Below are 20,225 nucleotides of genomic sequence, written 5' to 3' on the forward strand. Positions count from 1 at the left end.
ATTTTGAAATCTTGAATATGATTAAGTTATTTACATTGCTAAGAAGTTTTTATTGTTTATTAATTATAAATTAAAAATTAAAAGGATTAAAGCAGCTTGTAAACAGTCTTAATATCTGGAATAAAGTAATATTTGTTTAAATTATTCCCACATCATAATGGTTTTGATTCATAAAATAAACTTATTTAATAGAAAATATATGAGTTTTCACTTCTTTTTTTAAGTAGAAATACTTTTTAATGGAATTATATTAGCCAAAACGAATGCAAATTTATCATAGATATACATACAAAGTTTCAGTAACATATTTCTAAAAATTCAGATTTGTTTATTTCTTATTGTTGTATATTTTTAAATACATTAATAATTTTTGGTCTTGAAAAAGTAATAATTTGTATCAAATATTTCTTATTTGAAAAAATAATTAAAATCCTGGTCTTGAAAATATTCGAATTACAGTTGACCTAACTGGTCTTTCATACATATAGAGCCATTAAATGTAGGTAAAGCCACAAGAATGTATTAGTATTATAAATAAGTAATTATAGTTTAATTTCTTAAATAATTATTTTTATTATTAAATGTGAGCAAATGTTGTAAGGTCAAGCATTTTATTTCATTTGTGCAAATTTATTTATTTGCCTACTAGTTTAATAACATTTTTCAATCTTTTGCTTGTGATTTTTCTTGTCCCTAAAAAGCTTACTTTATCAGAAATCTACTCCTGAATGTGAAATGTCCCTTTAATAGAAATCAATAATATGATGAAAGGTCTTGCATTCTTCTATCAAAAGTACTTTTAATTTTTAAAAAAATTAATAACATTAAATTTTTTCTGATTGTGAAATCTAGAATTTACCATATGGAATTCATATAGAAATTTAGTATATAGAACCACTTTTAAACATCATGTGTTTGTATTAAATCTGCTTATGATTAAGCTGTTGAACAAAAAATTATGTGGATAAACTTTGTTAACATTATCTAAATTATGTGGATAATTTGTTTTGCAGAATCTTTCTTTTCTAGAAATCCTTAATCCATGAGAAGTAAAATTCATGAAAAAGTGATTTTCAAAATTATTTTACTTATTGATTATTTATTTTTAAAGCTTACCATATGGGGGGGAACCTTTTTGTAAATCTTTTAAACCGTTTCACTGAAAAAAAAAATTTTCTTCTAAAATACCTGGAATTTGCTTACTAATTTATGGAAATTTATGGTATTTGCTTACTAATTCATAAAAAAACAATATATAATAACAAAACAATATATATTGGTATATATTTGAAAAATATATTTCAGGTTTTTAAAGCACTTGTTTCGTGATCTACATAACATCAAATCTACAGATTCAAACAATGAAAGTATTTACAGTCATAATCAGGCGAAAAACTTTATAGGAAAGTTATTTCGTCCAGTGTTTAAAGGTGCTCCAAATGCATCAAATTCTGATGTTACTGATCATTTCCTGAAGTAAGCTTCTAATTGTTGTTTTTTTATTTTTTTAATCTACTTCTATAATTAATTTTTGTTTTAATTAACTGCATTTTAAAACAGAAATATAATTTGATTTTTTCTCTTCACAGTTATTAGTTTATACCTGATTTTGAGTTGTATTTCCTATTATTTTCGTATTTATAAGATATTTAATTCCTTTGCTATGAAAAGAAAAAAAATTATAACCTTTAATTCGAGATCATTTAAAGTCTATCCTTTGTAATTTATCTTCTTTTTGAGAATATATTCTAGTGAATTTGTTTTGCAGAATCTTTCTTTTCTAGAAGTCTTTATTCCACGACATAAATTTACTATGTTATATTATCAAATATTTAATAAATTCCTTTTTTATTTAATTCTTTTTGATGAAATGTATATTTGACTTATATGAATTTTATTCAATGAGTATTTCTGATTCAATGTCTTTAATCAGACATTCAAACAAAATATTTTGTCACAAAAATTTCTTTTCTCTTTATCTTGTAATTTGTCTGGAAACTAAGTTTGATAAATGAAAAGGATAAAGATCATTTATAAACGAGCATAAGCCAAATGAAGTGAATTTACAAGAATATTTCACTCTGTAAAATTAGTAGTATGATGAGTGTGGGATGTGTATTAATATCTGTTATTCCTAGTTTTCAAATGTAGAAATAAGTAAATTTATCTGCAGACAAAAAAAAAGCATTAAAAAAGGGAAGTTTTAATCCATTTTCAATTGCAGAATATTACTCATTCAGTTGAACCCATATTAATTTTTTTTTAAAGTTTTAAGCTAAAGAAGAGAGATAGCAAAGCAAAGAATTGAAGCAAGAAAGAGAAAAGATTTCTTTTAAAAAGGCCCATAGAGACTGTTACAGAATAAAACTGATAAAATTAGTAAATATTGAAATGTTTCATTACTTGTAGAGAAGCTTAGAGATTGGTTTTATTTGCAGTTATTGTTGCTAAAAATTATTTAAAGAAATATTAACTTGCTTACCTAATTGTATTTTATTCCATAATCTGTCTCTATAATAAGCATACTTTTTGCTTGAAAATATTATATGCTTAATGTCTTTAATATTGTTACACTCATGACAATGTAGGTCATCATGGAGGTTAAAAGGATTCAATAGTTCTGATGTTATAATCATTTTGCTAATCCTGAATAAAATTGAATCTTTCTTCCATTTTTTTTTTAACATGGAGGGTCATGTGTCAGGAGGGTTGGAATGTTTACTAAAGAGATGAAATACTTGCTGTTTTTATAGTTATGAAATGTGACTTAATATTATTTTTTTAAGTTTGAAATAATATTTTCAGAGGAGATCCACTCATTATAAGGTGCTTTTTTTAATATATATATAGCTAAACAATCCACTAGTTTTTTTCGGATTATATTCGAACAGACAGGTATCCACAGGAAAGATTTTTTTTTGGTTGTTGTTTGTTTAGTGTAGCTACTGGAAATAAATGTGTTGGTGGCTGTATGATTTTGTTCTAACATTTTATGGTGTATTTGGGGGGGGGGAGATTTTTCAAGGATGCAAGTGCAAAGTAGCTATCTGTAAGAATTGAGCAATCTTTTTCCAAGATGACCAGAATGTCTAATGCTTCAGTGGGGCTAAGCTTTCTGCAGTAAAAATGAAGTTGACTGTATGGATTCAAAGTGTTAATTTTTGAATAGATTAGAAACTAGTAATTGAATTATATTGGAATGTTTTAGATGTATCAGTAGCTATAACAAAACAATCAGGGGAAAATCCTATTGCATTCTCTGAAATAGCTATTTGTCTCTATCAAAGGGAAAATATCTGTAAGAAATATTTTAATTGATTGAAGGTGGCAATGAGAATTTCAGGCAAAGTGATAATTTGGTTGGAAGATGCATTTATTTTTGAGAATGAACAAAATGAACTTTTGTCTTTGATACTGAACTAAATTTCCTGATTATTATGTAAATGCTCTGTTAGAAATGGGGGATGGAAAACATTAGCTATTTGCGTAATGAAAATTTGGAGAGCCAGCTTCTATAGTAAGAATTTCTTGTGAAGCAATTTTAAAAGGATGTTAGCTGAAATGCCTTTTGGGAGGGCTAGGGCAATTTTCAGCAACACTGTTTGAATATTGTTATATGCTTTAAATTGAATCATCAAAAACTTATTGATTATATTGCAGCTGATATACTAAAAATGCTATTATTTGGTATATCTTAATTGACAATATCTTTAGGCCAGTGGCCATGATTTTTTTAATGCAAATATCTTGGGACTTTTTTTTAATGCATGATTTCAGAGGCCTTTGAGCATTATTAAGTTTTGATTTTTTTTTTTTTTTTGAAAAATATTTTAACAAGAAATTAAATTGATGCAGTTCATCGTAAAGAATATCTCACATGAGAATTTTTTTTTAACAATTCAGCTCTTGCACTTTGGTTCAACTCTTGCACTTTTTATTCTGGGTTAATTTCTATTTGCAGTAATTGCACCACTTATTTATATTTTCCAATGCATTTTTCTTTTTTTATAATAAATTCTGATGAACAATGGCCGCAGCCCGATATCTTCCATAAAAAAGTACATTCAATATCTTCCTACATATAGTTGCATGGAAATTGTACATAAAAAGGACTAATAGGATTTGTAAAAGTACACTATTGTGGGATAATCTCTGTTCAGAGTTTTGATGCTAGAATGGAGAAGTTTCAAGCAAATCTGGAAAGTTCTGGTTCTAAGAAATTGGATAATCATATTTCCAAATTGTCTATTGTACCAAGCTGTAAACATTTAAAAATAAAGTCATCAATGTGGACGGAATCATAATCACTTCTAATATTGAGATTTATGCTTACAAAATGTTTTTTTCATCATGAGCTTCTGTGATTTTTGTCTGAAAATTGTAAATTACAGTTTAGTTATTTCCTGGAAGCCATGTACACATTGTGAAGTTTTTTTTTCATTGCATTAAATAATAAGTAATGTATTAAAACTTTACAAAACTGATATTAGAGTAATTAGACAATAGAAAGAAATATTAGTTTTGTCCTTGTTTGATTTGAAAATCAGAATGAAGAGAGCATATTTGCATTGTTTTGGAATGTCAGTAGAATCAAATTGATGTTGAAATACTTTTTTAAATAATTTGGAATTGATCATTATTAAGATTTTTTTTAATTGGATAAGTTGAATATTTTCAGCTCCAGGATCAGAGTTTTTAGTTCTATAGATGTAATCTACCCTAATTTCAAATTCATTAAAGAGAAAAAAATTTTCCAGCAAAACCCAAGGGTATAGGCTTAATATTTGTAATTTAAGTAAAAGAATTATTAGCATATAATTCACTTTGATGCACTAAATCGAAAATATAACAATTGCTTTGTAAAATAATGTGGTATTTAGAATTTGGATTTGTATAATTTAAAAATTTAACTAAAATTAAAAAAAAAAAACATTTTTTGATTTTGTGATATATTACAAATTTTTTCACCAATATTCTTTTTTGCCCTTTTACATAACATAAATTGAACTACGAACATTTTATGTTTGATCCAGTCTGTCGCAAAAATGTTTCTAATAGTTTTTTTCTCTAAAATTCTTATTTAGATTTTCTTTTGCAAATTAAATAATCATTCTTACTAAAAGAAAGATTCCACCAAGAGGAGTAATTTACATGTTATAAGAGTTTAAAGGAAATATTCTGGGTTATTATTTTTTTTGTAATTTCTTCTATTCATTAACATTTTTATATATTTTATATGTTTGTTATGTAATGTTTTGCCAGTTAATTTTTTTAAAATTATGATTGGTGCCTTCTGTTGCCCCCAAAAAAACAACTGTAAAGTTGTGATGGTTAACAAAAATTACCAATTCAATTTTTGAAACCAATTACTTTGATTATGCTTATCAGCTGAACAGTTGTATTAATGTTATAGTTCATGAATGTTATATTAAGAATTATATACTAATCAATGAAATTGTTACAACGAGCTGATGAATGAAATTCTCCCCTAAGAGTGTATTGCATTTCACAGAGATAAATATAAGCAAGGACAAAGAATTGAAGAGCTGTTTTATCTAGATAATATCAAAACTCTGTAGAGTATATAAAGTGATATTATTAAGTTTGGCACTCTGGAATTGGATATTGACTGCCAGAAGCTCCTGATTCAAGACTTCCTTGAAATTTTTGACAATTATTCTGCCAAACATGTGTACAAGAATGTTTATTACAAAATTGCCATGCTGATCTATTTTGTGTATGGATTCGGTAAAATATTCATTAGGAAAGAGAAAAAAAAGTTAAAATAGAAATGTCATCTAAAAAAATCCATAAAAGAGAGTTTGAAAATAGAAGGAGAACTTTTTTCTTTCATTTCCCTACAATTCTTTTTCAAAAAGGTGATAAAAACAGTACACTTTTACTGTTTTTTTTTTTTTTTTTTTTAATCAAAAGCATCAGCAGTTGAAAAATGAGGAGGCCCGTGGAGTCAAACAAGAAATTGGAGGGGGGGGACCTTCGCCCTATTTAAAAAAGCAAACATTAAAAAAACAAAAACAAATAAAAAGTTGTATAATAGTCTAATTGGACCTAAATAAATATTTTAGGTCCAATCTGAAAGTCTACCTTTATCACATTTTTAAGAATTTTTTTTTTAAACTTAACAGTTGGGTTATGCACATGTAGTACTATATGTCTTGTCTTGTGAACTATAAATTAGAAATCTTATTGTGATAATTAGGTGTGTTGTTTAATATAACCTTGGATATGAAATGAGTTTGCAAGAGGGCTTTTGAATGTTGTGGTACATAATTTTGTTATTCTTTTCATGTTGTCTTTGGTCATTGTTTTTGTAATTTGAATAATAAGTTTGTTATTAGATTTTTAAATCCTAAAGAAATTTTTATTAGAACTAAGATGCATTTTGATGCTATTCAGACTTTGCATTGAAAAACGTTTTTCCAAAGTTGAGCCCAAAACATTAAATGCTGAATGACTCAGTTTATCAGAATGCAACCTTTGCAGCTTCAAAAAATAACAGGAAATTAAAGCAGATAATCTTATTTTCTCATTGAAAATAAGAGAAAAATAACTAAGATCAAGAAATGTATCTTTAGGATAAGTGAAAAGATTATACTTGAAGAGCATGCAACATTCGACATCTAAAAACCATCAATGTCACTTTGTGTATGTGCAGCCAGGTACATTGTTTATAAATAATACAGTAGAAAATAGTATTATCATTACTTGAAGATGTTATTTGCTTAATTTTATTGCTAAATAGTTTGTGAAGTAAAACTTCTTATCAATTATCTTTCAATTATTATGAACTTAGAAAATCACTGCATTTATTAGAAATGTAGAAAATTCGATGAAGTTTGTTGTAGTTTAATAATATATGTTCTGGAGACATATGTGACCAGTATGTAGCCAAAATTAACCAAATTTTTTATGTAATATATTTTCGTCTTTGATTTGGCTCATTAATAAATGCTCTCTTTTAAGTTCTTTTTAGATACAAATGGTTAGCAACCCTCTTTCTAAATAAAGTTTACAATTTTTTTAAAGCAGATAATAAATAAGCATGCATTAAAACATACATTTTTTTAAAAAAAAAGACAGATTTATTATCAGTTTATTTATTTATTTAAAAATATTTAATATTGCTTGTTATTTCTGAAATATTTTGAAGTCCTTAAATAATACATAATAATCATGGTTGGATTACTGCTGTAGGTCTTCTGTTTTCATACATCTTGATAAAAATGAAGAAAAATTTCAGTTATTTTGGTAAGTATAATTTATTTTATTTTTATTATTATTTTTTGTATGTTATATATTCATGATAGTGCTAAATTTTTTAACTTGTTTGTCATTACCAAATATATCTTTTTTGTTATCTTAAGTTTCTACCATAAATTGTAAAGTTTTTCTTTATTTTCTGAGTATATCTTGTGGAAGAATATATCCTTTTGAATATATTTTAAATATTATTGTTTGTTTTGGGAAAAAGCACATTTGTGGATAGAAATTTTTAATAATTGCAAAATTTTAAATATTGTTTTAGTATATGAATAATAATTTCAAAATTTCTTCCAAATTGTGTGAGCAAAAGTATATAATCAATAAGATTCTTTTTTTGATTACTATTAATAGTGTCATTTTTATGTCACCCCAAGTCATACAGATTTTGTAGTCTTAATTTTAAATTTTATAGTTTGAAAATTTAAAGTTTCTGTTTTATTATTGTTAAAAAAATTGTAAAATTACTGAATTCAAATCTGTAGCTTGGTTTAGTGTGGTTCATCTTAACCCCTCAAAAAAAAAAAAAATAACATGTGATTTAGTTTGTAACAGACCTTATAATTATAGCTTGCACTAATATAAAGAGGGCAGTGTTTAAGTTGACTCCCCCTCCAATTTCTGTACACATCAGTAGGTAGGTGTTTGATTCACAGTATTAGAATATGCATGCACCAAGCTTATATACATGTTGGATCTTTTAATGAAATCGGTTTTGAAATTCTCCATCTCTGAAAACAAATTCGCACCACTCAGACATTGCAACCTGTGAACTTGTAATACACATTTATTCGACAAGTATTATCAATGACCTGCAAGCTGTTATAGACAGCTAAAATGTTATTTCAATTACATTTTAATTGGTTTAATTTGAAAGAAACAAAATTTACCTTATATCCCAGGATCAAAACACTTACTGCACCATTGTGTAATAAATTATGTGGAGAATGCAGTGAAACATGCAGCTGTATATGTTTGTGGCAAAATATTTTATTTTATATTTTTGAAATGCAAAATTTAAATTATTATATTATTAGAAATACTAAATGTATCAGTTCAATTTTTCTGGGAAAATAGTAATACCTGAGAATAAATAAAATAATTTGATACAGAATTATTAAATGATAATTCTTAATAAACTTATATATATAATATTATAAATTTTTGTTTGGATTTGAGAATGCAGAAAACTTGTTTCAGTCCAAAATTTTCAGATTATTCTTGCCTTAAAGAAGTCCATGCTCTATACTTTTATCATATGTACCAAGTAAACTTCTCAATGCTACATAATTCTTGGAAGAATTTTTAATATTTTTTTAATCAAATCTATATTATCATGTTATCTTGTAAAGGCTTTTTTACTCTGAAATCGCCTAGTAATTTTACCAGAAGTTGAAATCTGTTCCACTAGTAAAAATATCCTTAGTCCTTTTTAAAATACTATTTCACAAAAACTAAGGACTGGTTTTGCTCTAAAATATAATCGTTGTTATCGATAAATGAAAAAGAAAAAGACACTTATTTCAATTAAAATGAGCAATTCAAAACACAAATTTCACTTTTTTAAAGTTTATTTAAATGAAATGCACACTATATACACTCATGTCCAAAATTAAGGTCACAAACATAAAATCTGCAAAAAATGAAAAACTATTCACTGTGTTGCCACGAAATTTGGCACAGAGGTACACTACAATGGAAGAAAGAACATGGACACTTAACAACATGGAAAAGATTTTAATTGGGAATTAAGAGACAGGGTATATCAATAAGTGTTAAATTATGAACCAGGGATAGAGCATTTATCTCGGGAAAAGTCTGTCTAATATGGAGTGTGACCACCGTGAACTGCAATACAGCTTCACAATGAGCTTTCATACTGTTTATGAGGGTGTCCATAAATGCTTGGGGCAACAAAGCCCATTCTCCCAAAAGCACGGCTTTTAACTCTTGGAGGGTATTAGTGGGGGGGTTACGTTGTGCAATGACTCTTCTAAGACCATGCCAAGCATGTTCAATAGGATGGAGATCCGGAGACCTCCAGGGCCAGTCCATATGTGGAATATCCCCTTCCTCAAGAAAATCATCAATGATCTGGACTCTGTGTGGACACACGTTATCGTCCATAAACATGAAGTCTGGGCCAAAAGCACAGCGGAACAACCTCACATAGGCTTCAAGGATCACATCCTATAGCGATGTGCATTGACAGTACCCACATTGAAAACGTGCAGTGGTGTACGCCTGCCCAACATTATGCCACCCCAGACAAGGATTCCTCTGCCACCAAATCTGTCGATTTCTTTTACTAGAAGGGATGATAGCGAGCTCCTCGCTCTCTCCAGATGAAGATTCGACCAGTATCACTCTGTCTGGTAAATATCGACTCCTCACTGAAAAGAACATGCCCTCATTCTTGCTGTGCCCAAGACTGATGTGTTTGGCACCACAACAACCGGACTTTTCTTTTGGATGCAGTCAAAGGGACGCACTCAACTGGTCACTGAGCATAAAGAGCCCTCGCTGCTAAACGTCTGTGTACTGTTTGTCTGGAAATTCTTATTCCAGATGCAGCAGCAAGGTCACGAGTAAGTTTAGGACCCGTTGTCAGCCTATGCCGTTGTGCGCTTAATGCCAAATACCGATCCTGTGCAGGTGTCGTTGCTCTGTGACGACCTTGGCCGGCCTTCCTGGTTACAGTACTACTTGTTTGGAATTGATTCCACAATCTGGATACCACTTTCGGTGCCACTTGTAACCATCGAGCCACCTCCGCTTGAGACTGCTCAGCTTCTAGCCTGCCAACGTCTCTCCGTCTCAAGGAATCGTCTAAACGATTATGAGAATTCATTCTAACTGGAAACAGGTTAAATTTTTTGTTTTAACGCAATTTTCACAAAATTGCAGGTAAAAATCGCAAATTCCTAAACGGTCTAATTTCAGTAGATCCTCAAAAACTAATGCTAAACAACATTTTTTCCCATAACAAAGGTTAATATCGTGTTACCGGTCCTTCACAATACATAAAATATAATTTGTTTAAATTTTACTGGTAGCGATTTAGAATTACTTTGAAAAACATTTTTGTGACCTTAATTTCAGACATGAGTGTATATATATATATATATATAATATAAAGAAATTGTATTAGCCTTGAATAATGTATACTTAAGATTTGTCTGGGACATTTACTATTTTAACGTATGCTGTAATACGTTATTTTATATTCTGCTTAAAAAATTAATTAGTAGTTCAAAATCTATATTTATTTTTGGAAATACTGTATTTAACTAATTTAATAGCATATTCTTAGATTATATAAAGAAAATACTTAATTGACCATTTCTTTAAAATACATAATAATTTCAAAAAAAATTACAATTATAATTTATTACTTGTATGCAAATAATGTATGCAATTAAATGTATGATAAAGCATCTTGTATATTTGAAAGTAAAAGCATTTATGACTTTTTGTATCACACTAAAACTGAATGCTTTTGTATTTATATTCATTTGCATGTTAACTTTTTAAAAATGTATAATTTTAATTATGAATTTAATGGTTTGCTCCTAAGTGCTAAAATGATATGCTATTTATAATAGCTTCTAATCGTTTTTCGGAAAGCCATCAATTGGTCAATAAATGTTATTTTAATATTATTTATTCCATAATTTTTGTTTGATTCATTTTTTGTTTGTTATTATTATTATTATTGCAGTTTTTGCATTTGCAAGCTCTTTGCATTAGCTCGAAATCAATGCATTAGTGATGACCTTGATAATCCAGTATTCAATGAAATATTGTCACCAGGACAAATATATTTATTGGCTGTTAAGGTACTTTAATTGAAATTTTCAGCTTTAAGGCTATAATATGTAAAATTCCTTTTCAAAATCAAATTTAGCTATTCAAATCAAAAGTTATTTATTACATTAGTTGCCTATATTTTAAATTTTTTAAAATCTTGTTAACTTGTTTTTCGAATTTTAACATATATGAACTTTGTACATACTTTTTAGTTCTTAAGCTTTCTTATTTTTTGACTGAAGTAAAATAAAATTTAAAATTTGCTACTCAGTGTGCCTGACCGGGAAATTGAGTTCTAAATTAATAGAATAAAATTATAGTAGTGCTTATAATGTTTAACTAATTAAATAATTTGGAATACATGGCTTGAATTATTTTTTTTAACTCAAGATTGTATGCATATTTTTATATAATTTACTAATGAAAAATGTATTAAAACTTCGCTATTGAAAAATAGTTGTATTGATATATTTAACTTCAAATGTTTATAGCAATTTTGAATTAAAACCTTAAATAATTAAATCTTTAATTGGGTTAAAATAAAAATTTATTATAGTAATAAAGCATTTCATCTTTTATTCTAGCGTTTATATAACTGCATTAATTGATATTTATTTTGTAAAGAAAATATAATAATGCAAAAATATATGGAATGTATAAATTTTTTAAAAAAATCTGTCAGTATCATTTATTATTTGAAATCAGTTTTTAAAGAAATGCTGAAAAGAAGCTAAATTATTGTTAAGAAATAAATAATTGCATATTATATTATGTCATTTTCTGATACAAGTCAAAGATTGTTGGTTAATTATTAACACGTTTTCATTAACAATTCTTTTTGTTCTATTTGTTTATTTGTTCAGTGTAAATTATACAATCATTTGTAAACAATCGCAAAACTTGTCTCATTTCCCAATCAACTAGATATTTTTGAAACTTGAAACATAGTGCAGAACTAGATGATTATGCAATATTAACTCACTGTCTTGTCTGTTTAATTGGCATTAATTTTCTGTTAATCAGCAGTCGGATTTTAATTGATTTTCCAATTGATTAAAATTTTTCTTTACTGACAAATAACATCTTTCCAAGTTGGTAGTTCATGAAAAAATTATTTTAAAATCAATTGAAAAATTTTACTCACTTACAAGAAAAAAATTTCAAAAAATAATTTTTAATAAAACTTTTGATATACCAAGGTTTTAAAACAGATTAAAAAGTATGAAATAATCTCCTCTATCCTCATACAGATTGTTTTAAAAACTTGTGATACTGAATTTTTAAAATTCTATTTGGGTTATAAATTAATATAGGAATTAGAAAAATAATTTTATACTTTTTAGTCCTTTTTAAAAAAGTGGTACATTAAAAGAATTTTATGTGCCATATATCTTCATTTAAATAATTATTATATTTAATTGCTATCTAAATATTATGTATTAAATAGGCCCAAATAGTTTTGCATTAAAATAAATTGCTATTTATGTGCAGCAATATAATACATTCAAATCAATACAATTAAGTGCTCACAAAAATGTTAAAAAATTTTCAAGCTATTTCTAGATTATTTAGTAAATAAGAAGTAATTTTGATTCCTTATACCATGTAAGAAAGAAAGATTCAAGCTCTCTTTAATATTTTTATGAATATTAAAGAATATTTATCAAGAATATGTTTTAAAACTTTTTTATTAAATTGTTCTTGCTTACACAATATATGCCCAGAAACGCTGTAAAATTTTAGTATTCGCTTGTAATAAATTGAAAAATATAGCCATGTTGGAATTATTATTGTTGTTAATTTTTAAATTTGAAAGGTTCTTTTATAGTTTTAGTTATATGATAGCTTTAAGTTTTTTATTTTTTATTAATGATGATGTTTAATTTTTTAAAATACTTTACCCTTATTATTTTAAATTTTTATAATTGCATAATTTTTAGTTTTATTTATATTATTTTTTCAGAATGGTGTCAATTATTTTTTAAATTCTGTTAAAAACAGTCTCAGAAAAGAAATCGATGGAAAGTTTGCTACTACAACCAAAAGAATCACTAAAAAAGATTTTGATTCATATTTAAAAGGTTTGAAATTTTTAGTTATTATATTCTGTCTGTTTAACTCACTGTTGTGACTCCTTTTTTATGATCTTTGTTTTGAGAATATTTTTTTACTATATTTATAAGTACCATAATTTATTTCTGCTTACTATTCTGTTGTTTTAACTTTCGTTATAATTCTAGAATTCTTGTGTTTGAACATTTAGAATAGAGTAACAATCAACTGTAAAATTCATGATTTTTTTCCACTACAAAGAAATCTTGCAAAATGCTGGACAGTATTAATTTTTTTCCCAGGTTTATAAAATTACTTTTCTTAAATTTGGTTGAAGAAAATATAAAATTTTAGTTAATAAATTATATTTTATACATAATAGAAAAATACTTTTTAAACTAAGCATTTACATAATTTTCTTATTTAAATTTAAAATCTTCTTTATTATTAATTAGTTTATTCTTAGAAATTAATAATAAAATAAGTGTTATGCATATTTTTATAATAGATAAAGAATATGTTTAAATTCACATATTACTGTAATGACTCAATCTTAAGATCTTTTAGAGAATTATCCAGGAATTGATTAAGGTTAAAATAGTTTGGTTTTATACCACTTCACAGAGAATAGTAATGATTCGTAAATTTTATTAAAGAATTTGTTTGTTATGTATAGTACATGCATACATTTTTGTGAAAATAGCATGCGCATTCACGAGAATATTTAATTTTTAAATCCTAAACTTTCCGTAGGTTTTTTTTTTGCTTATAATATATGTTTTAACCAAATCTTATAAAGATCACAGAATAAATTATGTTTTGTTGATGACGTGCAAATTTAAAATCAATTAATTACATTGAATTGCATGAATGCTAAAGTTTGCTATTTTTTCATTAATGGCATGTATTCCTTCACAAATTTTCCAAAAATTAGTGAATAGTTTTCCTCATAGATTAGCTGCCAACACACATGCCAGCAACACAGCCACATCATGTTAGCAGTTGATTCTTCTTCTGCAGGATAAATAAAATGTAAAGATATTAGAAATCAATTTAATCCAAATTAGATCCTTATTAAATCAGCAGAATACTGTGTTTCTTTACCTATTAGCAAGAGGTTTATGAATTATTTTAATTATATTATTATATTATAATTATTATATTATATTATTATATATATATATTATAATTATTATATTATATTATTATATATATATATTATATTAATTATAAGTTGCATTATGTTACAATTCTAAGGTTTGTGTAAGTAATGTGTGCCGAATAAAATTTATTCTTAGTTATGATGCCTAATTCTCTGAAATTTAAATTATGTACTTAATTTATAAATTTGTTAGGGTAATTAGCATATTTCTAACTTCTTAATTCAGCATAACTATTCAAAAATTCAAGTTTAAAAAATACCAATGGAGAGATATTAATATTGGGAAAATTTTTTATGAGGAACTAAAATTGAACTTCCTACAATGCCGGTATATTCTTAGAGAGCCGTATTTGACTGGAATTTTTATATAAATTACCCTATATATGTAGCTTCAAAAGTGTGAATTCACAGATAAAAATTATTTACTTCAAATACTTTTATTTCCCAGAATTTTCAAAATATTTATTTTGAATTGTTATATAAGACCTCAATGGCTCAAAGAAGGTTACATATTCTAAAATGTCCATATAATTTGAGGAAAACTTTCTACATTATAAAAACAAAAAACACACAGAATAAAATTTGGAATTTTCACAAAAACATTTATATTTTATAAAATATAGATGTATTTTTTTTATGAAAGGACACATAAATATTGCACACAACAAATACAATCATTGATTTAACTTTAAAAAAGTTTGCATACCTTTGTGAATCTGAGAAAATTTAAATCATTTTTATCTTTATCTTCATTGATGACAAAAATCTAATCAATGAAAATCAGTATTTGGTGTCAAAAATGAAGGTTCTAGAAAATGTTGGAATGTTGGCAATATCTCTATCAAAATTTGCTAGAAAATTCTTTGTTCTTTCTTATGTCTACATGAAAGAGCTAAAGCAAGTCAGTGTAGTATGTGTTTTTTCCTATGAAATTTTGATTGCTGAACAAACTCTCTCTTTATTCTCTGATCACTATTGCTGTATTTTATCTTCTTGTGTTATAAATTCCTACAAGTGCTATTTTTGTGCAAGCCTTTACTGTGTATTTTTCTAAAGAATAAGGCATTTTTCATTTTCAAATGTGTTTGACTTTTAACTATACACTCACTAGACAATTTCTACTACGTGTTCATCAATCATATAATAAAATGGGATTTTGTAATTCATTTAAATTAATCAAGTAGGATGAAGTAGAATTTTTTTGAAGAAAAGGATATTGAATTATTAATTTTTATACCATTTATTGAGCTTTGCAATATATAAACTAATTTCTTAATAATTGATTTTATTACATCATAGTTCTATATTTGGAACGGAAGCACTGTGAAGAAACTATTTGGTTGCAAAATAAAAATTCAGTTTCTTATAACCTTTCCAATTCGAAATATGAATAATTTTATTACTTTTGTTTGTTGAAAAGAACTGGTTATTTTTTTTTCTATATACAAAATAATAATAAATAATTATATTTATTATTATTATATATAGAGTGAATTATTTGCATTAATATAAAATAATTATGTGAATATTTCATTCTGTATAATTTTAGACTGTATGTTTTTACTTGGTATTTGCTTCTAAAAACTTTTTAAATAATTTATGTTTGTGATATTTGATATTAGTTTTTAGAGATTAGTTGATATGAAATATTGTGAATGCTTTTAAATATTTGTTTAAACTGATGTCAAAACAAGTTTCATCTTATTTTGACAAGTGTCTTAAATAGTTTCTTTGCATAATTAAGAGTGAGCTGTTTTACTTTTGATATGAAACTAACCCTGTACTAGAATGTTATTTTAATGTGACTAGAAGCATTTAATTGAACAACATTTTGTGTTGAGTGAGAGGTTGAAGAGAAAACTATTGAATGTCATTGATAACTTGAACCAATCTTGTTAACTTGATTAGAAATGAAGCTATTTTTTTTTATCTGAGAAAGAAGTACAAATTTTTCTACTTCTGATACCTTGAAATAATGAAATCTAGATACATATTTTTTCTAGATGCATAATAAAAACGATAGATCTTAATATTTTACCTAAAAAGATTTCATTTTTTCGTTTTAAAGCTATAAAAGCATTGATAAAAAAGTTAAATAATTAGATATTTGTATAATGTATATAATTATGTTTTGTTTTAGGCATGGCAAAGTTATGTACTAATAGAGCTGTTTCACTTACTCCTATTGTGAAGAGCTTTATAGCCACTGGCAATTTGCCAGGAAATCATGGTCTCATGTCCTCAACTGGATATACTGTTGCCCTTGGAAGATATAATGTATTTGAGACTGCATCACAGTTCAATGGAATATATAAATTCTCAATGAGTTTTTATCCACAAACTATGCGAAAATTTTACCCTGAATCATGGGGTAGGTAATGATTATTTCTTAATTTTTTTTTTGTGAATAATTTTAGTATTTAAATTATTTGCAAGAATTAGTTGCAGTATTAAAGAAAAGAAAAGCACATATTTTTTCTGAATTTGTATGTATGTTACATCAATTTGTTTGAAAATGTTCTTATTGTATCTGCTGCTATAAATATAAATTTACTATTTAACTACTATTTTTTAAAACTTCTGAATATAAAAGAAATGTCTGAAATGTTCATTGCATTTCAAAAATAAAATAAATGTTAAAATATTAAGAATATAGTTTTAATTTTAAAATCCTCTCCTATAGTGACGATTTAGAATATTGAAGATATACATTTTTAGATTAAATTTCATGTAAAAAGAGTTTTGCTTGCCTTGCTTTTTTATTATTTTGAGTCAGTTTTTAATTTTTTGAAATAAATAATTGAGTTTTGAGAGAAAAGTCATATTTTTCCCATGAATTGTTTAGCTTTTAGGCATTTGATGTTTCTTTTATCTTGCTAATTTTTACGATATATAATATTGTAATTATTTAGTACTTAAAATGATTATACTTTTCATTATAAGGTTTCTTATGTCCTGCACATACACCAGAAGGTGAAAATAATGGCCTATATAATCATTTTTCTTTAGGCTGTGAAGTAAGCTATATTATTATTTTATTTACACATAAACTGTTATTAATTAGATTGCTTGTGTTTTGTTTGAATGATAATTAAATTTATGTATTTCCTGTTGTTGTTCAGATAGCAAATAATATGTTTCAGTTTTCTTTTTATAAATATTTGCATTTTTTTCATCATTCTACATGATTCCTAGTAAAATTTACTTATTAGGAAATTTTTATTTAATAAATTAAATGTATATATATATTTTTTTATTTTCAGATTGTAAGCCTAAATACTGCACCTCTTGAAACCAAAGTTTTACATAAATTAGGTGTTCTTGAATTTTATGATCCATGCACTTATTCCTGTTTCAAAAAGAATCCTGTTTTTGTTGATGGTAAAATACTAGGTTGGATTAAAAAAAAATCCATCCCAAGTTTTATAACCCAACTTAAATTTCTCCGTTCTAAAAAAAATTTTGTAAGTAAATTTCTGTGATAAATTTTCTGTTAAATATTTAAAATAATTTGCTATTTTCATGATTATTTCCATATTTGTTTTTGCTTTGTTTTTCAGATCCCAAATTATACTGAAATTGTGCCAATTTTGGAAAGCAAGCACTGTTCTCTATTCCCAGGAATTTTCATATTTTCAACACCATGTCGTCTTATTCGACAAGTTAGAAATAATCTAAATATGAATTATGAATTAATTGGAGCATATGAACAGTTAACTGTCCAAGTAAAGAGTTGTGGTGAAAATGTATGCCTTTTTTTTATCGTTTATATGTATTTTTATAAAAAATGATTAATTTCATAAAGTTAGAAAAAAATGCTGATAAATCTTAGAAAAAAAGGGGGGGGGGGGGAGGGATTTCTTATGGTTATCATTTTTTTTTTTTCTACTCAGTTGTATAATTGAAGTGTTAACAATAACATGATACCGCTCTAATGATCTTTATATTTTAAACATATCTTGATATTGCTTTATTTCAGGAACTTCCTAAACTTGAGATGTCTTCATTTAATTAATACTTCATGGTTATCTTTGAAAATGCTTAAAAATATGTATTTGAAATTACTTTTGTATAAGTTTTTTTTATGAGCAAATATTTACTTTTATAAAAAAGTAACTCCTTTTACTTACAGAATTCATATCAGAATACAAATTATAAGAAACTATCATAAAGATTTTTACCTAAATTGAAAAAATTGTAATAAAAATTATACCAGATTTCATTAAAAATCAATTATTTTATTGTTGTTATTTATATATACTTTTTGCCATCATTTTTTTCCATAATTTTATATTGCTTTATAAACTAAAATTTCTACATCCTATAAACAATGCTTATTCATGATTATTTAATTTTTTTTATGTATTTACTTTGGTTATTCCTTGTAATTATTTAATAACAGTGTTTTTTTATTTATTTATTTGTTTTTGCAAGTAACATACTAAATATTTTATGGATTTTTTTTTAAAGTTCTTTTAAATGTTCCTTGAGAAATTCTTGAATTTTATTTATTTATTTTTGTACTTGGTTCCCAAAGAACTTGGTTTTTCTATTGGGTCCCTGTAAAAACATGAAATGTTCAAACATTACAACCATTTAGAAGAGAGAAAGCCAGTTTGATACTTGATTTTACCTAGAGAATTCCATGAATGGGAAAAAAGGTCTTGAAATGGGAATGTTGTCATTACCATTCTTTTTTCTTTTTGGAGAAAGGATTGAGCAAGCAGGATTACTACCATAATTATCAAAGAATCTTCGATAGATTTAGCAGTTGAATACTATTGTACAATTATTTTGTTTTCACAATTCTAGATGCAGAATTGAAATGATTTTTAATTGTGTGCATAGCTATTGTTTGTATAGCTCTTAAAAAGTGATTTCATACTTGTTCTGAGAAAGGTTTCTAGACAGGAAGATCACTAAAACTTTCTATTGTGGGTCAACAAAATCCTTTCAATTTCATTTAGCATTACTTCATATATAAGAGGTATTTTATTTAAGTGTTTGGCTGATCTTAATGTGTATAGATCCATTCAATAAATTCACATTCTAAGATATTTTATAAAATTTTCTTAATTTTACAAGAAAATTAGATTTATGTAAAGTTTAATCTATATCTAAGTTGCTGCCATTAATAAATTGAAATATTTTGGTATATTAAATGATAAAATCCAAAAAGAAATTTCAACATTGTTTTAAAATGTGGGTTGTTGTGGCAACAATTCATTAGAAATGGTGAAATAATATCCATATGAGATATGAATGCCGCTTTTTTGCTTATGCTTATTATTCATCCAAATATTTGCCATTGAGAGGATTTCCTAAATTTTCAAGAATTTTTTTCAGAACCAACTATCTTGGAGCAGTTTGGTGATTATTGTGAATGTTGAAAAGAGCAAGCTTCTACATCAGCATCTAAATCATGTAAATTTGTTGCAAACTTGAATTGTGATTTCATCTTGTGTATCAATCTTCTGAGATCTTGCCATTGACCAAAATTATCTAGTTATTTTTTAATACTATTAGACTGTCCACTGTTACCAGTTTTGAAAAAGGATGCGAAAAAAATTTCACTAGTTGTATAATGATATTCTTTAAGTCTAACAACTGTTAATAGTATCTCTAAGTTTGATTTTTCAAACAAAAACTCATGTGCTAGTTTCAGCAAAGTATAGAACTCTTAGGAAGAAGAATGTTATAAGAAAACTTATTACTCTTACTTATCATTACAACTGAGAGATATATTCTAGTGCATTGAAAGATTTATTTAAATTTCATCTGAACTTGAATCGCCATTACATCAAAAACATCATCTATTGCATCCATCAAAATGAAAGGTTTTGTTCTATGAGTTAGAGAAATAATATTGAATGTTTTTATTGATTTAAAGAAATATTAATTTTAGTATTAAAATTAATCT

The 20,225-nt window shown here is 26.0% G+C and overlaps 1 protein-coding gene across 2 annotated transcripts in view; it reads left to right on the top strand.

The window, feature by feature from the left end:
* LOC129961150 (DNA-directed RNA polymerase I subunit RPA2-like) overlaps window positions 1-20,225 on the top strand; it is a 60,705-nt gene that overhangs the window by 23,605 nt on the left and 16,875 nt on the right. For both annotated transcript variants that reach the window (XM_056074967.1, XM_056074966.1), the window contains 8 exons: window positions 1,306-1,476; window positions 7,216-7,269; window positions 11,003-11,120; window positions 13,055-13,172; window positions 16,446-16,676; window positions 17,249-17,322; window positions 17,569-17,769; window positions 17,866-18,051. In XM_056074967.1, coding sequence (XP_055930942.1) covers window positions 1,306-1,476; window positions 7,216-7,269; window positions 11,003-11,120; window positions 13,055-13,172; window positions 16,446-16,676; window positions 17,249-17,322; window positions 17,569-17,769; window positions 17,866-18,051 — 1,153 coding nt within the window. The remainder of the gene's footprint in view (window positions 1-1,305; window positions 1,477-7,215; window positions 7,270-11,002; window positions 11,121-13,054; window positions 13,173-16,445; window positions 16,677-17,248; window positions 17,323-17,568; window positions 17,770-17,865; window positions 18,052-20,225) is intronic.

Source organism: Argiope bruennichi, chromosome 2 (assembly GCF_947563725.1).
Source record: "Argiope bruennichi chromosome 2, qqArgBrue1.1, whole genome shotgun sequence".
NCBI classification, from domain to species: Eukaryota; Metazoa; Arthropoda; class Arachnida; order Araneae; family Araneidae; genus Argiope; species Argiope bruennichi.